The sequence below is a fragment of the Elgaria multicarinata genome, chromosome 5 (genome assembly GCF_023053635.1).
Source record: "Elgaria multicarinata webbii isolate HBS135686 ecotype San Diego chromosome 5, rElgMul1.1.pri, whole genome shotgun sequence".
Lineage (NCBI taxonomy): Eukaryota > Metazoa > Chordata > Lepidosauria > Squamata > Anguidae > Elgaria > Elgaria multicarinata.
This window is the reverse complement of record NC_086175.1, coordinates 33,579,940-33,593,576: the sequence shown is the minus strand read 5'-3', so window position 1 is coordinate 33,593,576 and position 13,637 is coordinate 33,579,940. Positions and strand designations below refer to the sequence as shown.

The window sequence follows — 13,637 nt, the reverse complement described above, 5'->3', positions numbered from 1 at the left end:
ATTTCAAATAATTCTGCTCTTACTGCATGTGTGCTTACTAAAGACTCCCTGACTCCTCCTTTAACTTTCTTTCACAAGTTTATACAACATGTAAGCTCTTTTTAAGTTCTAACTTAATTTTTTTTATAGATGTAGCACATCTACTGCTCTGAACTAAATATTTCTAGAACAGCTGTGTGCTACTGCTTTAAAGCATATTAGAAGCTTTTGAATTGAGAAGTTACTTGCTGTGATGCTTGTGGAATGCTGCCTATTTTCTAGCTATTATAAAATAACCTAAGTACAGTTGTCAAGTAGTTAGTCTTCTTGACTTAGTCTGTCTTTTGGACTCTCACTATCGCTGGTTACCTCCTGTCCATCCAGCTGTAAATAGAGCTTATTCCAGTTTGGAAGTAAATCATATGCACCACATCCTTTAAACACTGTGGGCCAGAAATAATTGCCTTGGCTGACTGGAAAATGTCACCAGGATGTTTAATAAAATAGACAACAGGCTGCATTTTATTTTCATCTTCTTGTAGACTTTTTGCTTGAACTGCTTAACTAACTCTCTCCCTCTCTGCTGCAGTGCAACATGTCTAACTTTTGCTTCTGTCCCATTTCACCCATCTTGCAGGAACCAGGAGGGGTTGGGACCCATAGTTCATGATCGAAAATCTCAGACATTGCCTGTTTCCCGTAACAGAACAGGGATGATGCATGCCAGATTACAGCAGCTGAGCAGCCTGGATAACTCTCTGACATTTAGTCACAGTAAGTTCCATGACATCATAACAGCTGAAATCTCATCTAGTACCACGACACCAGAGGCAGGTTGAAACCCACACCAGAGCACGTCATGGACTTTATTTTTCTGGGTGACAAAATGAACTTTGCTCACTGCTGAGTAGCAGTACTAAAGATGACACAATGTGGAACATGGTTAACTACAGCATTTTAGCAGATTATAATCAAAATATTCTATAATGTAGTATTTGGCAGACTTCAAAATTATGCATTTATATTCTGTGATGTTCATCTTGAAAGACCTTTGCTTTCAGCTGCCATTGGGAACTATTTCATTTGACTACACTTTCTCCAGAACCCTTTTCAAATGGTGAAATGTGCTTGGTTGATCATGTGACCATGTTTTGGCATAATGTTTAAAAGAAAATACTTTGAACTAGTATAAAGGTTCAGTGAAAAACGTAAAGTCCATGATTTAGTTTGGATGTGAAGAAGCACCCAGTAATGAAGTGACTTTTTCTGTGTTTTCAGTGTGAGAAAAATATCAAGTTTGCTTGGAATTTCTGTAGACAATGGTAAGACAATGAGGTTGAAGTCAGCTTCTGCTGGAATTTCTTGAAATGAAATCTATTTTAAATCAACTCTGAAAATATTTATGCAGCATCATTATCACTTAAACTATTTTTTAAGTTTGGGAAGTTTCAAAAGTCAAGTACAGGAAGCTTGCTGAAATAAAAACTGCATATTAACCATAAACATATATATTGCTCATGGTTAATATAGGTGACCATTTTAACATATATCTGTATCTCCGCATGGTTAACATTTATCTACAAATGCGCAAGATGAGCTATGTTTCTGAGGGGTGGGGAGTTTAGTTTCCTTCCTCTAATTTCATCCCTGAAGGTTTTCTTTCCTCTGCAGCCTTAGGGAATCACTCCATTAGTTCCTATGGGAGAGGGGAAAAAGAAGCTTCCAGGGGTAAAATTGGAAGGTAGGATCTGAAGGCCGTGACCTGTGGGTCATTCATATCAGCAGAGTCAGGAGCATGTGGATAGAAAGGTACAATGCTAGCACCACTTCTTCAGCTGCTCAGCCAGGAGAAGAGTGCTTTTAATCAGCTGGAAGAAATAGAATTGGGGTTCCTTCAAACATCAGATCTGAGATAGATACCCCCTGTAGTTGAGAGAGGGGCGATTATTTTTTTGGGTTGGGCATCCTGCTGTTCTGGTCCCCCTAAAATTGTCACATGCACTTGCCATATATCTATCTAATACATAACAGACAAATATAAAGTCAGTAGCTTCCAAATGTTAGAGTTCAAATTCAGTTACGTGAGAGGTAAAACCTGAAAGAGCTAAACTTCTGCTTAATAATACCTTTCAGCCAAATTTTTCATTAATGAATTTAGTTTTGTATCTGTTATGATTTTGGGTTAACTAGGTAGTGCAGTAGCTGATCCAAGTGTTGCATATCTGAATCCTAATTCATGTAGTCTGATTTCTGAGGGATTTATTCATGTTTTCCTTGTTGCTGTTAAATTGGATAGTTAATGCAAATATAAAAGAAAAATAATACATCTTGTAATATAGTACATATTTTTGTTTTATCTCTGTGGAACGTAAATATCAAAAATCTAAAGGGGGTTAAAAATCCCCCAAATAAGCAATTTGGCATTAGTGTTCGTTAGTTTTTAAAGGCAAGCTATGCATGTGGCAATCTGCAAGCTGGTGATCCAGGAATATAGCAGACCTTTCCAAAATCTTCCAAGATCTAGTGGTTTTTTTAAAAAATTAGCTTTCATGAAAATTTATTTTAAAAGTGCACTTTTAAAAAGACATTTTTTTTTAGGGTAACCAAAGGGAAAATACCTTTGTTTGAATACTGAAAATTCCAATATAGTGAGCTTATTGAAGTATTGAATACTTCTTCCTCATACTACCAGTCTTGAAGGCCAAAATCCAGAGGACCATGTAGGCCCAAATTTCCTATTATTTCCTGTCAGATAGTACAAAAAATTATTATCTAGAAAAACCCTTTAAGCACATCATCTTCCAAAAGGACTTCAGTTTTCTTCTTTGGTATGTTTTGAGCCATATTTCACATTTTATCAAGATTCCTTTGCCACTTAAAGACTCTTTTAATTCTAGCTTTCTCTGCTGCTTCCTCTAATAAAGAAAGGCCAACTTTTTCCTTAATGTAGTTTGATTCATTCTTTACTGGAAAGAAATGTTGGTTTTGAATTGTGCTTAGGATCTTAGTGGTGTTCTTCATTGCTCCAATAATACAAGAGAGCTGCAAACTTAGTTAACTGCAGTAAGAGTAAAAATATTTCTTGACTTACACAATTTGATCTAAAAGGTTGAAGTATAGGAGTGCAAGGTAGATAACCTAAGAAGTGTTAACTATGTTGATTTCTCTGCCAATATAAAAATCAACAACTGTTTGTGATTTTGGTGATTAAAAACAAAACCAAACCTAGGTTGAGTGATCATTAGGTCTGTAGCATTGATGAGTTAAAATAGAATGCCTTACTGTAATTTCCCAAAGTGTGTGAGGCATATTCATGTGCTGAAAAAGTAACCTAGTGTGGCACAAGATAAAAATGTAAGTAAATGCACTGTGATCCCAATGAAGGAAGTTGTCTGTTGCATCTCTGCATGTTTCACTGCTGTGGCTGTGTCTCCTTCCTTCTGTTTAACTCAGGTATTATTGGAGCATTTAGAGACTCCTGATTCAGAGATCCAGCAGAATAATCTACTCTTAGAGGAGGCTAAATGTTGCCTCTCTGCATGAGTTTCTGCTCCAGACTTGCCATCTTCCAATCAGAAGGCATGTCCTCAGAAACATAGAGGCTGGGTTCCTCTAAAAGGAACCCTCAATTCATAATCTTACATTCTCAGAGCATAAACATATTAAGGTGTAAGAGTGATACGTGTTTCCAATTTTAATTAATAAAACAATCAGAAACTTGGGAAAAAATACCCTAGGCCAAACTCTGTGTGTCTCAAAATTTCTGAAAACATTTTGCAATTGTAAATGTAGGTTAATCTCATCTGCGTCTCTATTATAATTTGGGGTAAATTAGAATATTATTGCATTTTGTACATCATTTATTTACTTTATGTATTCTCAGCCTCTGGAAAATAAAGCAATCATTTATGTCATCTGAGCTTGCAAATATGTGCAAGTATAATACATTATCTATTGTACTGATTTTCTTTAAGGTCTGTATCTGCAATTGTAGTATTTTTGTAAGATGCAAAGGAATTTCAACTCTGCTGCCATTTGATTGGCATTATTAATTTTAAAGGGATGCAGTTTTGTAAACGTCTGTAGAAAGTTCAGAGTAACAGCTGCTTCAAATTTCCACAGCTTATGGCCATGCAGAAGCCGATGTCCTTCACCAGTCTTTACTTGAAGCCAATATTGCCACTGAAGTTTGCCTTACAATTCTGGATACCTTATCTTTATTCACAGTGGCATTTAAGGTATGGTTTAGATATGTATAACCAGATATTAGCATTGGCTTTACCCTTAAAATTGTAAAAAGCACTAGATGTAAAGCTAAAATGGTTTGTCCTGCTCCAGTCATTAATAGGCTTCTTTGCTGTCGTTCTCAAACTTCAGTTCCCTGTATGTCATCGTGTAACATTTTAACCCCATCCCCACAAGACACTAGTATTATTATTATTATTATTATTATTATTTATTATTATTTATTATTATTATTTATTTATATAGCACCATCAATGTACATGGTGCTGTACAGATAACACAGTAAAAAGCAAGACCCTGCCGCATAGGCTTACAATCTAATAAAGTTGTAGTAAACAATGAGGAGGGAAAGAGAATGCAAACAGGCACAGGGAAGTGTAAATAGGCACCGGGTGGGGTGAAGCTAACAGTATAGAGTCAGAACAAACTCAATATTTAAAAGCTATAGGGAAAAGAAAAGTTTTTAGCTGAGTTTTAAAAGCTGTGATTGAGTTTGTAGTTCTCAAGTGTTCTGGAAGAGCATTCCAGGCGTAAGGGGCAGCAGAATTGGGACCAATGTTACTCTTAACAAGTACTGTAGTAATGAAAACCAGTGGCATACAAGTGGTTTGAAAAGCTTCAATTGGTTTGCCTTGTGCCCCTGGGGAGGTGACATCCCTTTGGCACACAGAAACGGAAACTTCGTATATCATTCTGCCTAGGAATTATGGGAATCATCGTCAAACACATTTGGAGGGTACAAGTTTGGGGAAGGCTGGTCTGTAATGTAAAGAACGACTTCTGAGACCTTAATGTAATTCATTCTGCAGTTGTAGTTAAAATATACATTCTCTTAATTTAAGAATCAGCTACTGATGGATTACGGGCATAATCCTCTGATGAAAAAGGTATTCGATGTGTACCTTTGCTTTCTGCAAAAAAATCAGTCAGAAACAGCATTAAAAAATGTTTTCAATGCTTTAAGATCATTAATTTATAAGGTAAGTAGTCTTAATTTTTTATTTCCTTCATTGTGCATGTTATGTTACTGTTAGCTGATTGCATGTATGAGGTGGGTGGGCGTGGTTTGTTTTAGTAAAAGCAAAGACCCAGTTAAGTGCACACACCAAGGCGGGGAGTTTTTCTCAGACAACTGATGTCCATATTCATTCAGAAGCTACTTCAAATTTCAGGGACTATATTTCAGAGTGCACAAATGGCCACTGTCTGTATACCCCTGCTGTGTTCATGAAGCTTTGGCCTATGAACTAAATGCTGGATTCTAGATAAGTTACTGTTTGGGTTTAATCAAGCACTTGTCTCAAGAAGTAGACTGACCATTCAGTTTAATAAGAGGGCCAGTGCGCAGACATAAGCTTACATATGACTTGCTAGATTGGGTGGACCCCATTATATGATAGGTTGTTACATGTACAGAACTGTATTACCCACATCTGTCAGTCAGGGTTGTACAGGTACTTCTGATTTCTTTATTAGGAATGTGCAATACCAAACAGATCAGATTTAAGAGTGATTATCTCTGGGAGAGAGGAGAAAATAGAATCCAGGTCATTTTTATTTATTTTATTTATTTATTTATTACATTTATATACCACCCCATAGCTGAAGCTCTCTGGGCAGTTTACAAAAGTTAAAAACAGTAAACATTACAAATATATAAAAAAATATGGCCTTCTCCATTTTAAAACAGGGAACAGTCCAAGTCAAAATTGCTTTCTGTTTGGGAGAGGTAGGCACACGTCTGAAATTTGTTTCAAGAGCCTTCAGATTCTGAATTTCTTCTTGTGTTTTGGCTTTCTTTTAGAGAACAATAAACTAAAGCAACATCTTCAGTTAGGATGTCAGTTACTGTTTTCCTAATCACCTTTAGGCAATGAGACTGAAAAGGTGCAACTTTCCTTACAGTCTACATATTATTAGCCTAGATTTCTTGGGTCAATATATGGCTGTAGTGCCTATTCCAGTATATTATAAAGTTTGTCTACTTGTTAGATAAATTGATTGTCCAGTGCTCACCCATTCTTATCTATTGCTTCTGTGATCATGTCCATTTCAACCAGTTCCAAATATTTTACCAATCATTTGTGAACAGGAGGTGGCTTGGGATCTTTCCAGTTTCTAGCCCATACACGTTATGCTACTATCAACGAATTGGTGTATTTCCCTGTATATAGGGATGTCTACATCCATTACATTGGATAAAACTAATAGAGGATCTAAAACAGAGGTGTTGAAGCTCTTTCAGCCCAAGATCCAAATTCTACTTTGGAGAAGCAGAAGGCAAAAAGGTCAGGGCAGAAGGGGTAGGCCAAAATATCCAAAAATACCAGCATATTTTAGCTTAAATCTCTTATTGCAAGTAACTAAGCCTCAGGGGAGGCAATTCAACCTTTTAGAATGAGAAAACGGAAACAGCACCAGAAAATCACCAAATGGCCAGTCATCAGGGAAAGGAGCATGACCATCTAGGGAATTTCAGAGGGCTGGTTTGGGACCATAGGTGGGCTGAATTTGGCCCCAAGTTTCTGCACCCCCAATCTAAACTAAGTGTGTAAGCACAGTGTATAATATGATCCCAAGTATTTGTATCCAGTAATTTTGTGTAAATTGGCAGTTACACCACATGTGATAAACATCTAACCAGGAACTTACATTTCCAACATTTAAATCTGGTTATGGAAAGCTTCAGCTATTGGGCGGTATAGAAATGCAATAAATAAATAAATAAATAAATATTTTATTGTGTCAATTGCATTAAATACTATTGGGTGATGAATTAATATTGTATTGCTCTTTCAGAAAGATTTAGAGAAAGGGACCTAGCAGAGTGGCATATATTAGACCAGATCTATTCAGAAGCTGATATTCCCCAAACCATATCCTATTAAATCTTGAATTTATTCCTTTTTTAAAATTACATATTAATGTATTAAACTTTGTTAAGAGCTCTTTAGGCTCCCTGTTAATTAATATTTCTCCTGTTGTTTGTTTCTTAAGTGTGTAGAAATATGATATGTATTTTTACTAGGAAACTCTTTATCTGTAGTGTTGAAACCATGAAAGTGTTCTTCTATTCTTCTATCTTTACACTCACTTCCTGTCTTGACTGTATTTGTCCACTGTACCTAATTTATTGTCATTATTATTATTATTTTGCAATTTCCAGTGCTGAATGTTTTGAGCTTGCTTCCTGGTTTTATTTGGTTTATTTTGGATTGTAGATCCAAAAGTGACAGTCCTAGGTTTAATCTTGGTTTATGCTTATCCCATTTTTGTAACAGTTGATATAAAATTAATTTCTGTTTGATCTGATGCCTCCTATCATTTTTGCCTGTCCATGAAAGTGCATGTAAGGGTATGAAAAACCAACTTCATTTGAAATAATTTTTCGTATAATTTACTCCAGATATGGACTGCAACTCCCATCATCCCCAGCCAGCCTGGGCCATCAGAGTTGTAGTCCAACACGTCTGGAGGACACCAGGTTGGGGAAGGCACCAGGCTTGGGTGAGGGTTTCATTTTATCCTATCTTTTAAAAGGAATGTAGTCTTAACAGAGTCGATGTTCTTGTGTGTTCTACAGTTCTCTTCTACATTTTATGAAGGGAGAGCTGACATGTGTTCTGCACTGTGCTATGAAATTTTGAAGTGCTGCAACTCCAAACTGAGTTCAATTCGAACGGAAGCTTCACAACTTCTTTATTTCTTGATGAGAAATAATTTTGATTACACAGGAAAGAGATCGTTTGTAAGGACGCATCTACAAGTTAGTACAGTTCGTTGCTTTATTTGTTTCATGGGTTTTAGAGAGATAAAATCATGACTTTTTTGCTTGTTATGTCATAAATATGTTGTGTACTCAACATAGTATTAGAATAAATGTAGATACATATATAGAAATTTAAGTTACATGTCTTGGAACTAAAGTAGTACAATGTAACCCACCTTACTTGATACACTGCTATTATGTTACATTTCTGCATTTTCTTCACAAGTGTTTGTTAATCTCAGATCTTTCTTTCAGTAGAAAGGATGGTTGTCCCTGTCAGGACGATCACTGAAGGGAAGACTCCCAATTTCTAGAATTACGGTCAAGCATATTCAGGAAGACAGGATCTTACTTGGTTTTTTATTGTGCAGCTATTCTTGCTTCTTGGATTTTATTTGGAAAGCTAATCTATCCGCTCCCACCGCATTCTTTGCTCCCCTTCAAATTGTATAATGATGATTTCAAGAAGCTGAAAGACACATTATCCAACAAGTAAAATTAAGCACTTCTTGGTAATGTGATATGACATTTGCAAAATGCAAACCAAAGTAGAAGGAAAAATAATTTGTTTACTAGTTTCTGATATAAATGATCATTAAATGACTAAGGACATTAACTATTAATAGAAAACAAAGAATGAATGGATTTGTTCTTATGCAGAATGTAATTAAAAGTCCCAATTTCTTAATTCTAGTTTTATTGGGTTGGATCTAATATTACTCCTACTAAGACTGGACCCATTGAAACTATTGGGAGTTGGGTTAGTCATGACTAGGGATGTATGAGAAACTAGTTTCAGTTCATTTTTTGTTAGAATTTGATTCAGTTCACACTTTCCAGACTGATCACAGATTTGAACACAATCTATAATCAAAGTCCATACATTTTCAAGCTTTCAGAATGATTCGAGGTCTAAACAAATGTGTTCACACATTTGAAAAATGCACATGAAAAATGCGTATTTTGGGTAAATGTGCACAAACAAGCTTTAATCAATGGGATAAAAATGAATATATTTCAAAGATACACACAATTGCTGTGTACAACTGGAAAAATACACAAAAATATGCACAGATTTTCATGTGAAAAGCAAAAACAAAGCTTGCAAGCTGAAACAGACTCGAGTTGGAACAAACTTCGAGATGAAATCAGAGAACTTGGGCAACTGTTTTTTGTGAACCGCCCAGAGCGCTTTGGCTATTGGGCGGTATGAAAATGAAAATGAAATAAATAAATAGATAAACCTTGAGTTTGCTGCTTTGCACATTCCTAGTCATGACTAACCAAAGTCCCATTAATTTCAGTGGGTCTAACTCTACTATAGCATTAACATTGCATTCAACTCACTGTATTCTTTCAAGCTAAAATCTTAAAGTAATGTTCAAAAACTTGAAGTTTGTGTTTCTGCCTTTTTTACAAGGTTATCATTTCTGTGAGTCAACTGATTGCAGATGTTGTTGGAATTGGAGGAACTAGATTTCAGCAGTCGCTTTCCATCATTAATAACTGTGCTAATGCTGACAGGATTATTAAGGTTTGTAACAGCTTTTTCCATGTTGGTATAAAATTATGAAGAAATGTCTCCATCATCAGCTCTAATCCCTTGGCATTGATACAGGAGCCTTAACACCAAACAATCTTTACAGATCAACCCTCAGATAGATTATAGTGTTATACAAGTGGAGAATAAAATATACCAGGGAAAGAAATACAAAGAATTTGCAAAAGAAATCCAGATGACAAATTTGAGATTTTCAGATCAGTCCCCCAGTTGTGGTTATTTTTGATGCCCAAATTGTAAACAAAATATCTATGCATCTTTTGCTGAGGTGTTCTGATGGATAGTCCACACCTATCAACTACTATTTTATACTTTCTGAGTATTCTTGAAAATGAATTTTGAATAGCAGATTCTTGACTGGATTAGCTTCCCATTATTTTGTGCCTCTTGTTATATTCATTTTTGTCATTCTTCCACATTTTAGCACACTACATTCCCTTCTGATGTAAAGGATTTGACAAAACGCATCCGCACAGTCCTAATGGCTACAGCACAAATGAAGGAGCATGAAAATGATCCAGAAATGCTTGTAGATCTTCAGTACAGTTTGGCAAAGTCTTATGCCAGTACACCTGAACTCAGAAAGACATGGTTGGATAGCATGGCAAGAATTCATGTTAAAAATGGAGATCTTTCAGAGGTAAGCAAATCAGAAAGTACTTCATTTATTTCCTGCTCCTACGTCCCAGCGGTGGCTCAGAAGATACGCTCAAAAAGTAGGGGCTAAGAGCTTTATCACACCAGCGTTATACTGTGCAATCACTGTGAATTGCATGCAAAGGACTCAGAAGTTTTCCACCTTATAATCTGCTTTGATTGTGAAGTACTCTCATGCATCCTGCCTTAATTGTGCAATAAAGCAAATAGATTCACCCTATTTAGCCCCTGCTTTTTGAGCGTATCTTCCGAGCCGCCGCTGGGGTGCAGGAGCAGGATTTAAAAGAAATTCTTACATCTGTGTAAGCTTGAAAGATAAAGACACCAAAATTGGCACGGTAATAGATATTAGGGAGTGCTTTAAGCATACCAAATTTGAATTGAATTGGGTCATCCATTGATTTTTTTAATGATTTTTTACATTTCCCCCCCTTAAACTCAATTCCTGGTATGCAAAGGATTGCTGTCGCCCGGTAGCAAAAACAACAACAACCGTGAAATCTTAGCACTATAGGGATAATCCGAGGGAAGCAGGTAGGTGGGATAAAGCTATAAATATAGTGAAACTTTTGGCTTTATAGCACAATTAAGGCAGGATGCATGGGAGTACTTCACAATCAAAGCAGATTATAAGGTGGAAAACTTCTGAGTCCTTTGCATGCAATTCACAGTGATTGCACAGTATAATGCTGGTGTGATAAAGCTCATAGTTAGCCTTGATTCTGGAAATAATGGTAAATTGTGGTAAATAGCAAGCCAGGATACAGAGCAGTGAATCTCCATGGAAGGAAGCAAGAGGAGAAATGTCTGTAGTACATTCTTTAGGAATTGTGACACCTGAATTGAACCAGTTTTAACCATATTTGTTTAAATGCTGCATCCTTTCCAATGCTACATGTGTGCATTTATCTTTTTAAACTCACTGTAAATTCAGGAAAATGGTCTTGTATTATTGTTCTTAAAACTGAAGATGACTTCTTGAAGATTAAATCAGTTCTCTCTCTCTCTCTCTCTCTTACACACACACACACACAGAGAGAGAGAGAGAGAGAGAGAGAGAGAAGATTTTGATGAACTTGTCAAAAGGAATTAGAAAGTATTCTGTAGTAATGTTACTTTCGTTTAAATTTTAGGCAGCAATGTGCTACATCCATGTAGCAGCTCTGGTAGCTGAGTATCTTCTGCGCAAAGGTATGCACCACACAGCTACTCCTTTATTATTTACAGAAACTTGGTAGTTAAACTTTTTAAAAAAAACTTTAGTAAAACTGTGGCAAGAAGGATGATAATGAAGTACTATTGTACTCTGTCACACAGAATATTTGTTTGTTTAGGGCAGTACATCTGGTTCTCTACTCTTCCCTCCCCATTTATCCTCACAGCAGTCCTCAGTTAAATTGTGAAGGTGTAACCGAAGGTCACCCAATAAGCTTTGTCCTGAGCAGGAATTTGAACCTGGCATTTTAGTCTTAAATTTTACTACTCCTGTATGATCTGTAATAGTAAACCTTGACTCTCTTTGAGGGAAGGATCCTACTTTATAAGATTAGGGCTCAAAACAGGTCACATTTAGTAACAAACAAAAACATTCTTCCCCAGTGAATAATTGTTTCAGCAGTTATTTGAGGTGCCCTCTGAAATAGGCTAAAAATATTTGCCCATTTAAAATGAGGGCAGAAAGCATTGTCCTCAACTGATTAGACTAAATTGGTGTCATCACATAACTAAATCTGACTGGCTGTGTTACATTTTCAGGAAGCCTATTTAGATTCTTTTTGTCCCCACTGTTTGGCCTTGGAACATTATCACATAGCCAAATCTGGCAATGTGATTTAGTCATGCTGCTTAAGCACTCCCTAAGTGGTTGGGATCACCTCAGGGAGAAGGGCATTTTATAAAAAGGGAAACTATGTACCAAAGTTGCAGATTAGGCTAAGAAGCAGCAGCAAATAGATGGTAAACAGTACACAATAAAGGCAGAGAAGATGTTAAAACACTATTTGGTGCAGCCAACATTTACCTGTAAAATGTGCAGAGAAGCATATTGTTTGAGACCATAGCAGTCTTTAATTGTCAGAGTACTGATATGGCAGGCCACATACCCACGGGTTCATTCCATGGTGCTATTACAATGTTTAGAGGCCCTCCACGATATGGGAGGGGCCAGTCATATGGTTCTTTACCAGCCAGTTGCCACCCACAATCCTGGCTGGGCATTGATTTACATGGTAAGACCTGTAAAGTTGGCATCTCCCATGCGGTTAACTGTTTTATCATCTGGATGGCATCCATACAGTCTTTTGTTTGCACTAAAGGCACCTCACCTCACATCTGTTTTACAACGCTAATAAAATAAACCGCTCTAGTGCTGACCTGTATAGCCTCCACTATCTAGAGTTCTGTCTTAAGCTTTGGAAGCACCAAGGCTGTGAGCCTTTTAAATTGCAAGTCTCCTTGCAATTCATAGACTGGGTTCGGACTACACATTAACCCATGATGGGATAAATAAGCCACGGTGATTTATTTAATCCATCATGGGCAATTAGGTTAGCTGTTTTATGTTAGCTGTTAGGTATTTTGGCTAATAAGCCACGGTCTGCAAACTTGGTTATTTAACCCATCATGGGTTATCATGTCTGTCAGGCAGGGTAGATTAATTTCTTTGCCTATAGAGTCACGTGGCAAGAGCAGTTCAAGTCGCTGCTTCCACTCTGTTCTTCAGGGGCCTTCTCTATGTAATGGAAACAGCTTACATGGCCTTTATCAGCAGTGTCTGCTGGGAGAAAGGCGCAATTGGTTATACTTTAAATCATCTACTCCAGCAATGGAGGGGGAGGCAATGTACAATGGTGCTTTAGCGAATGACACCCCCCCTCAAAAAAGGGTTGAATGGTTTTGAGGGTGTGTCAGGTGCCTCCTTACAAGAGGCATCTGTATGTGAGATTTTGTCAAGTTTCTGCAAGGATTTATTTGCACCACCCCCTTTTTGGTGCACCTGAGGTTTTCACTTCTTTGTGTGTACAAGATTTTGATGGTGCATCACATCACTGTGTATAAAACTGTGTATAAAGTTTTCTCCCAATCTTGCAAACTTCCAGTTTTTCAGAGTCACCACCCCCTTAACAGGGGGATGCTGGAAACGCTGTACTTTATACCCACACCTTTTCTCTCTCATTGGGATATTGTGGGAACTTAAACAGACTGCTGCGATGTTGTCAATGGGTGAAACATCACCACAGCTCAGGCAGGAGGACTGCAGCAGGAGGATGACTCATATTATGCACAGTAGCTTATTTGTCCAATCGTGTTTGTAGCTTTTTAAGCCATCATGGGTTAAAGTGATATCTGAACCCAATCATTGGTTCAGACCCTGGAACGTTGTTTCTGATTAGTCAAATCCTTAGCAAAATAGTCTACTGCTGGTCT

The 13,637-nt window shown here is 37.1% G+C and overlaps 1 protein-coding gene across 16 annotated transcripts in view; it reads left to right on the top strand.

Moving 5' to 3' along the window:
• The window catches only part of DOCK9 (dedicator of cytokinesis 9), a 134,902-nt gene that overhangs the window by 103,902 nt on the left and 17,363 nt on the right, over nucleotides 1-13,637 (top strand). For 8 of the 16 annotated variants that reach the window (XM_063126095.1, XM_063126083.1, XM_063126086.1 and 5 more), the window contains 7 exons: nucleotides 617-753; nucleotides 4,102-4,217; nucleotides 5,067-5,204; nucleotides 7,808-7,990; nucleotides 9,414-9,527; nucleotides 9,979-10,194; nucleotides 11,345-11,402. In XM_063126095.1, coding sequence (XP_062982165.1) covers nucleotides 617-753; nucleotides 4,102-4,217; nucleotides 5,067-5,204; nucleotides 7,808-7,990; nucleotides 9,414-9,527; nucleotides 9,979-10,194; nucleotides 11,345-11,402 — 962 coding nt within the window. Of the gene's footprint in view, nucleotides 1-616; nucleotides 754-1,257; nucleotides 1,302-4,101; nucleotides 4,218-5,066; nucleotides 5,205-7,807; nucleotides 7,991-9,413; nucleotides 9,528-9,978; nucleotides 10,195-11,344; nucleotides 11,403-13,637 lie in introns of all 16 variants that reach the window. The other 8 variants (XM_063126089.1, XM_063126096.1, XM_063126093.1 and 5 more) reach the window with 2 other exon arrangements.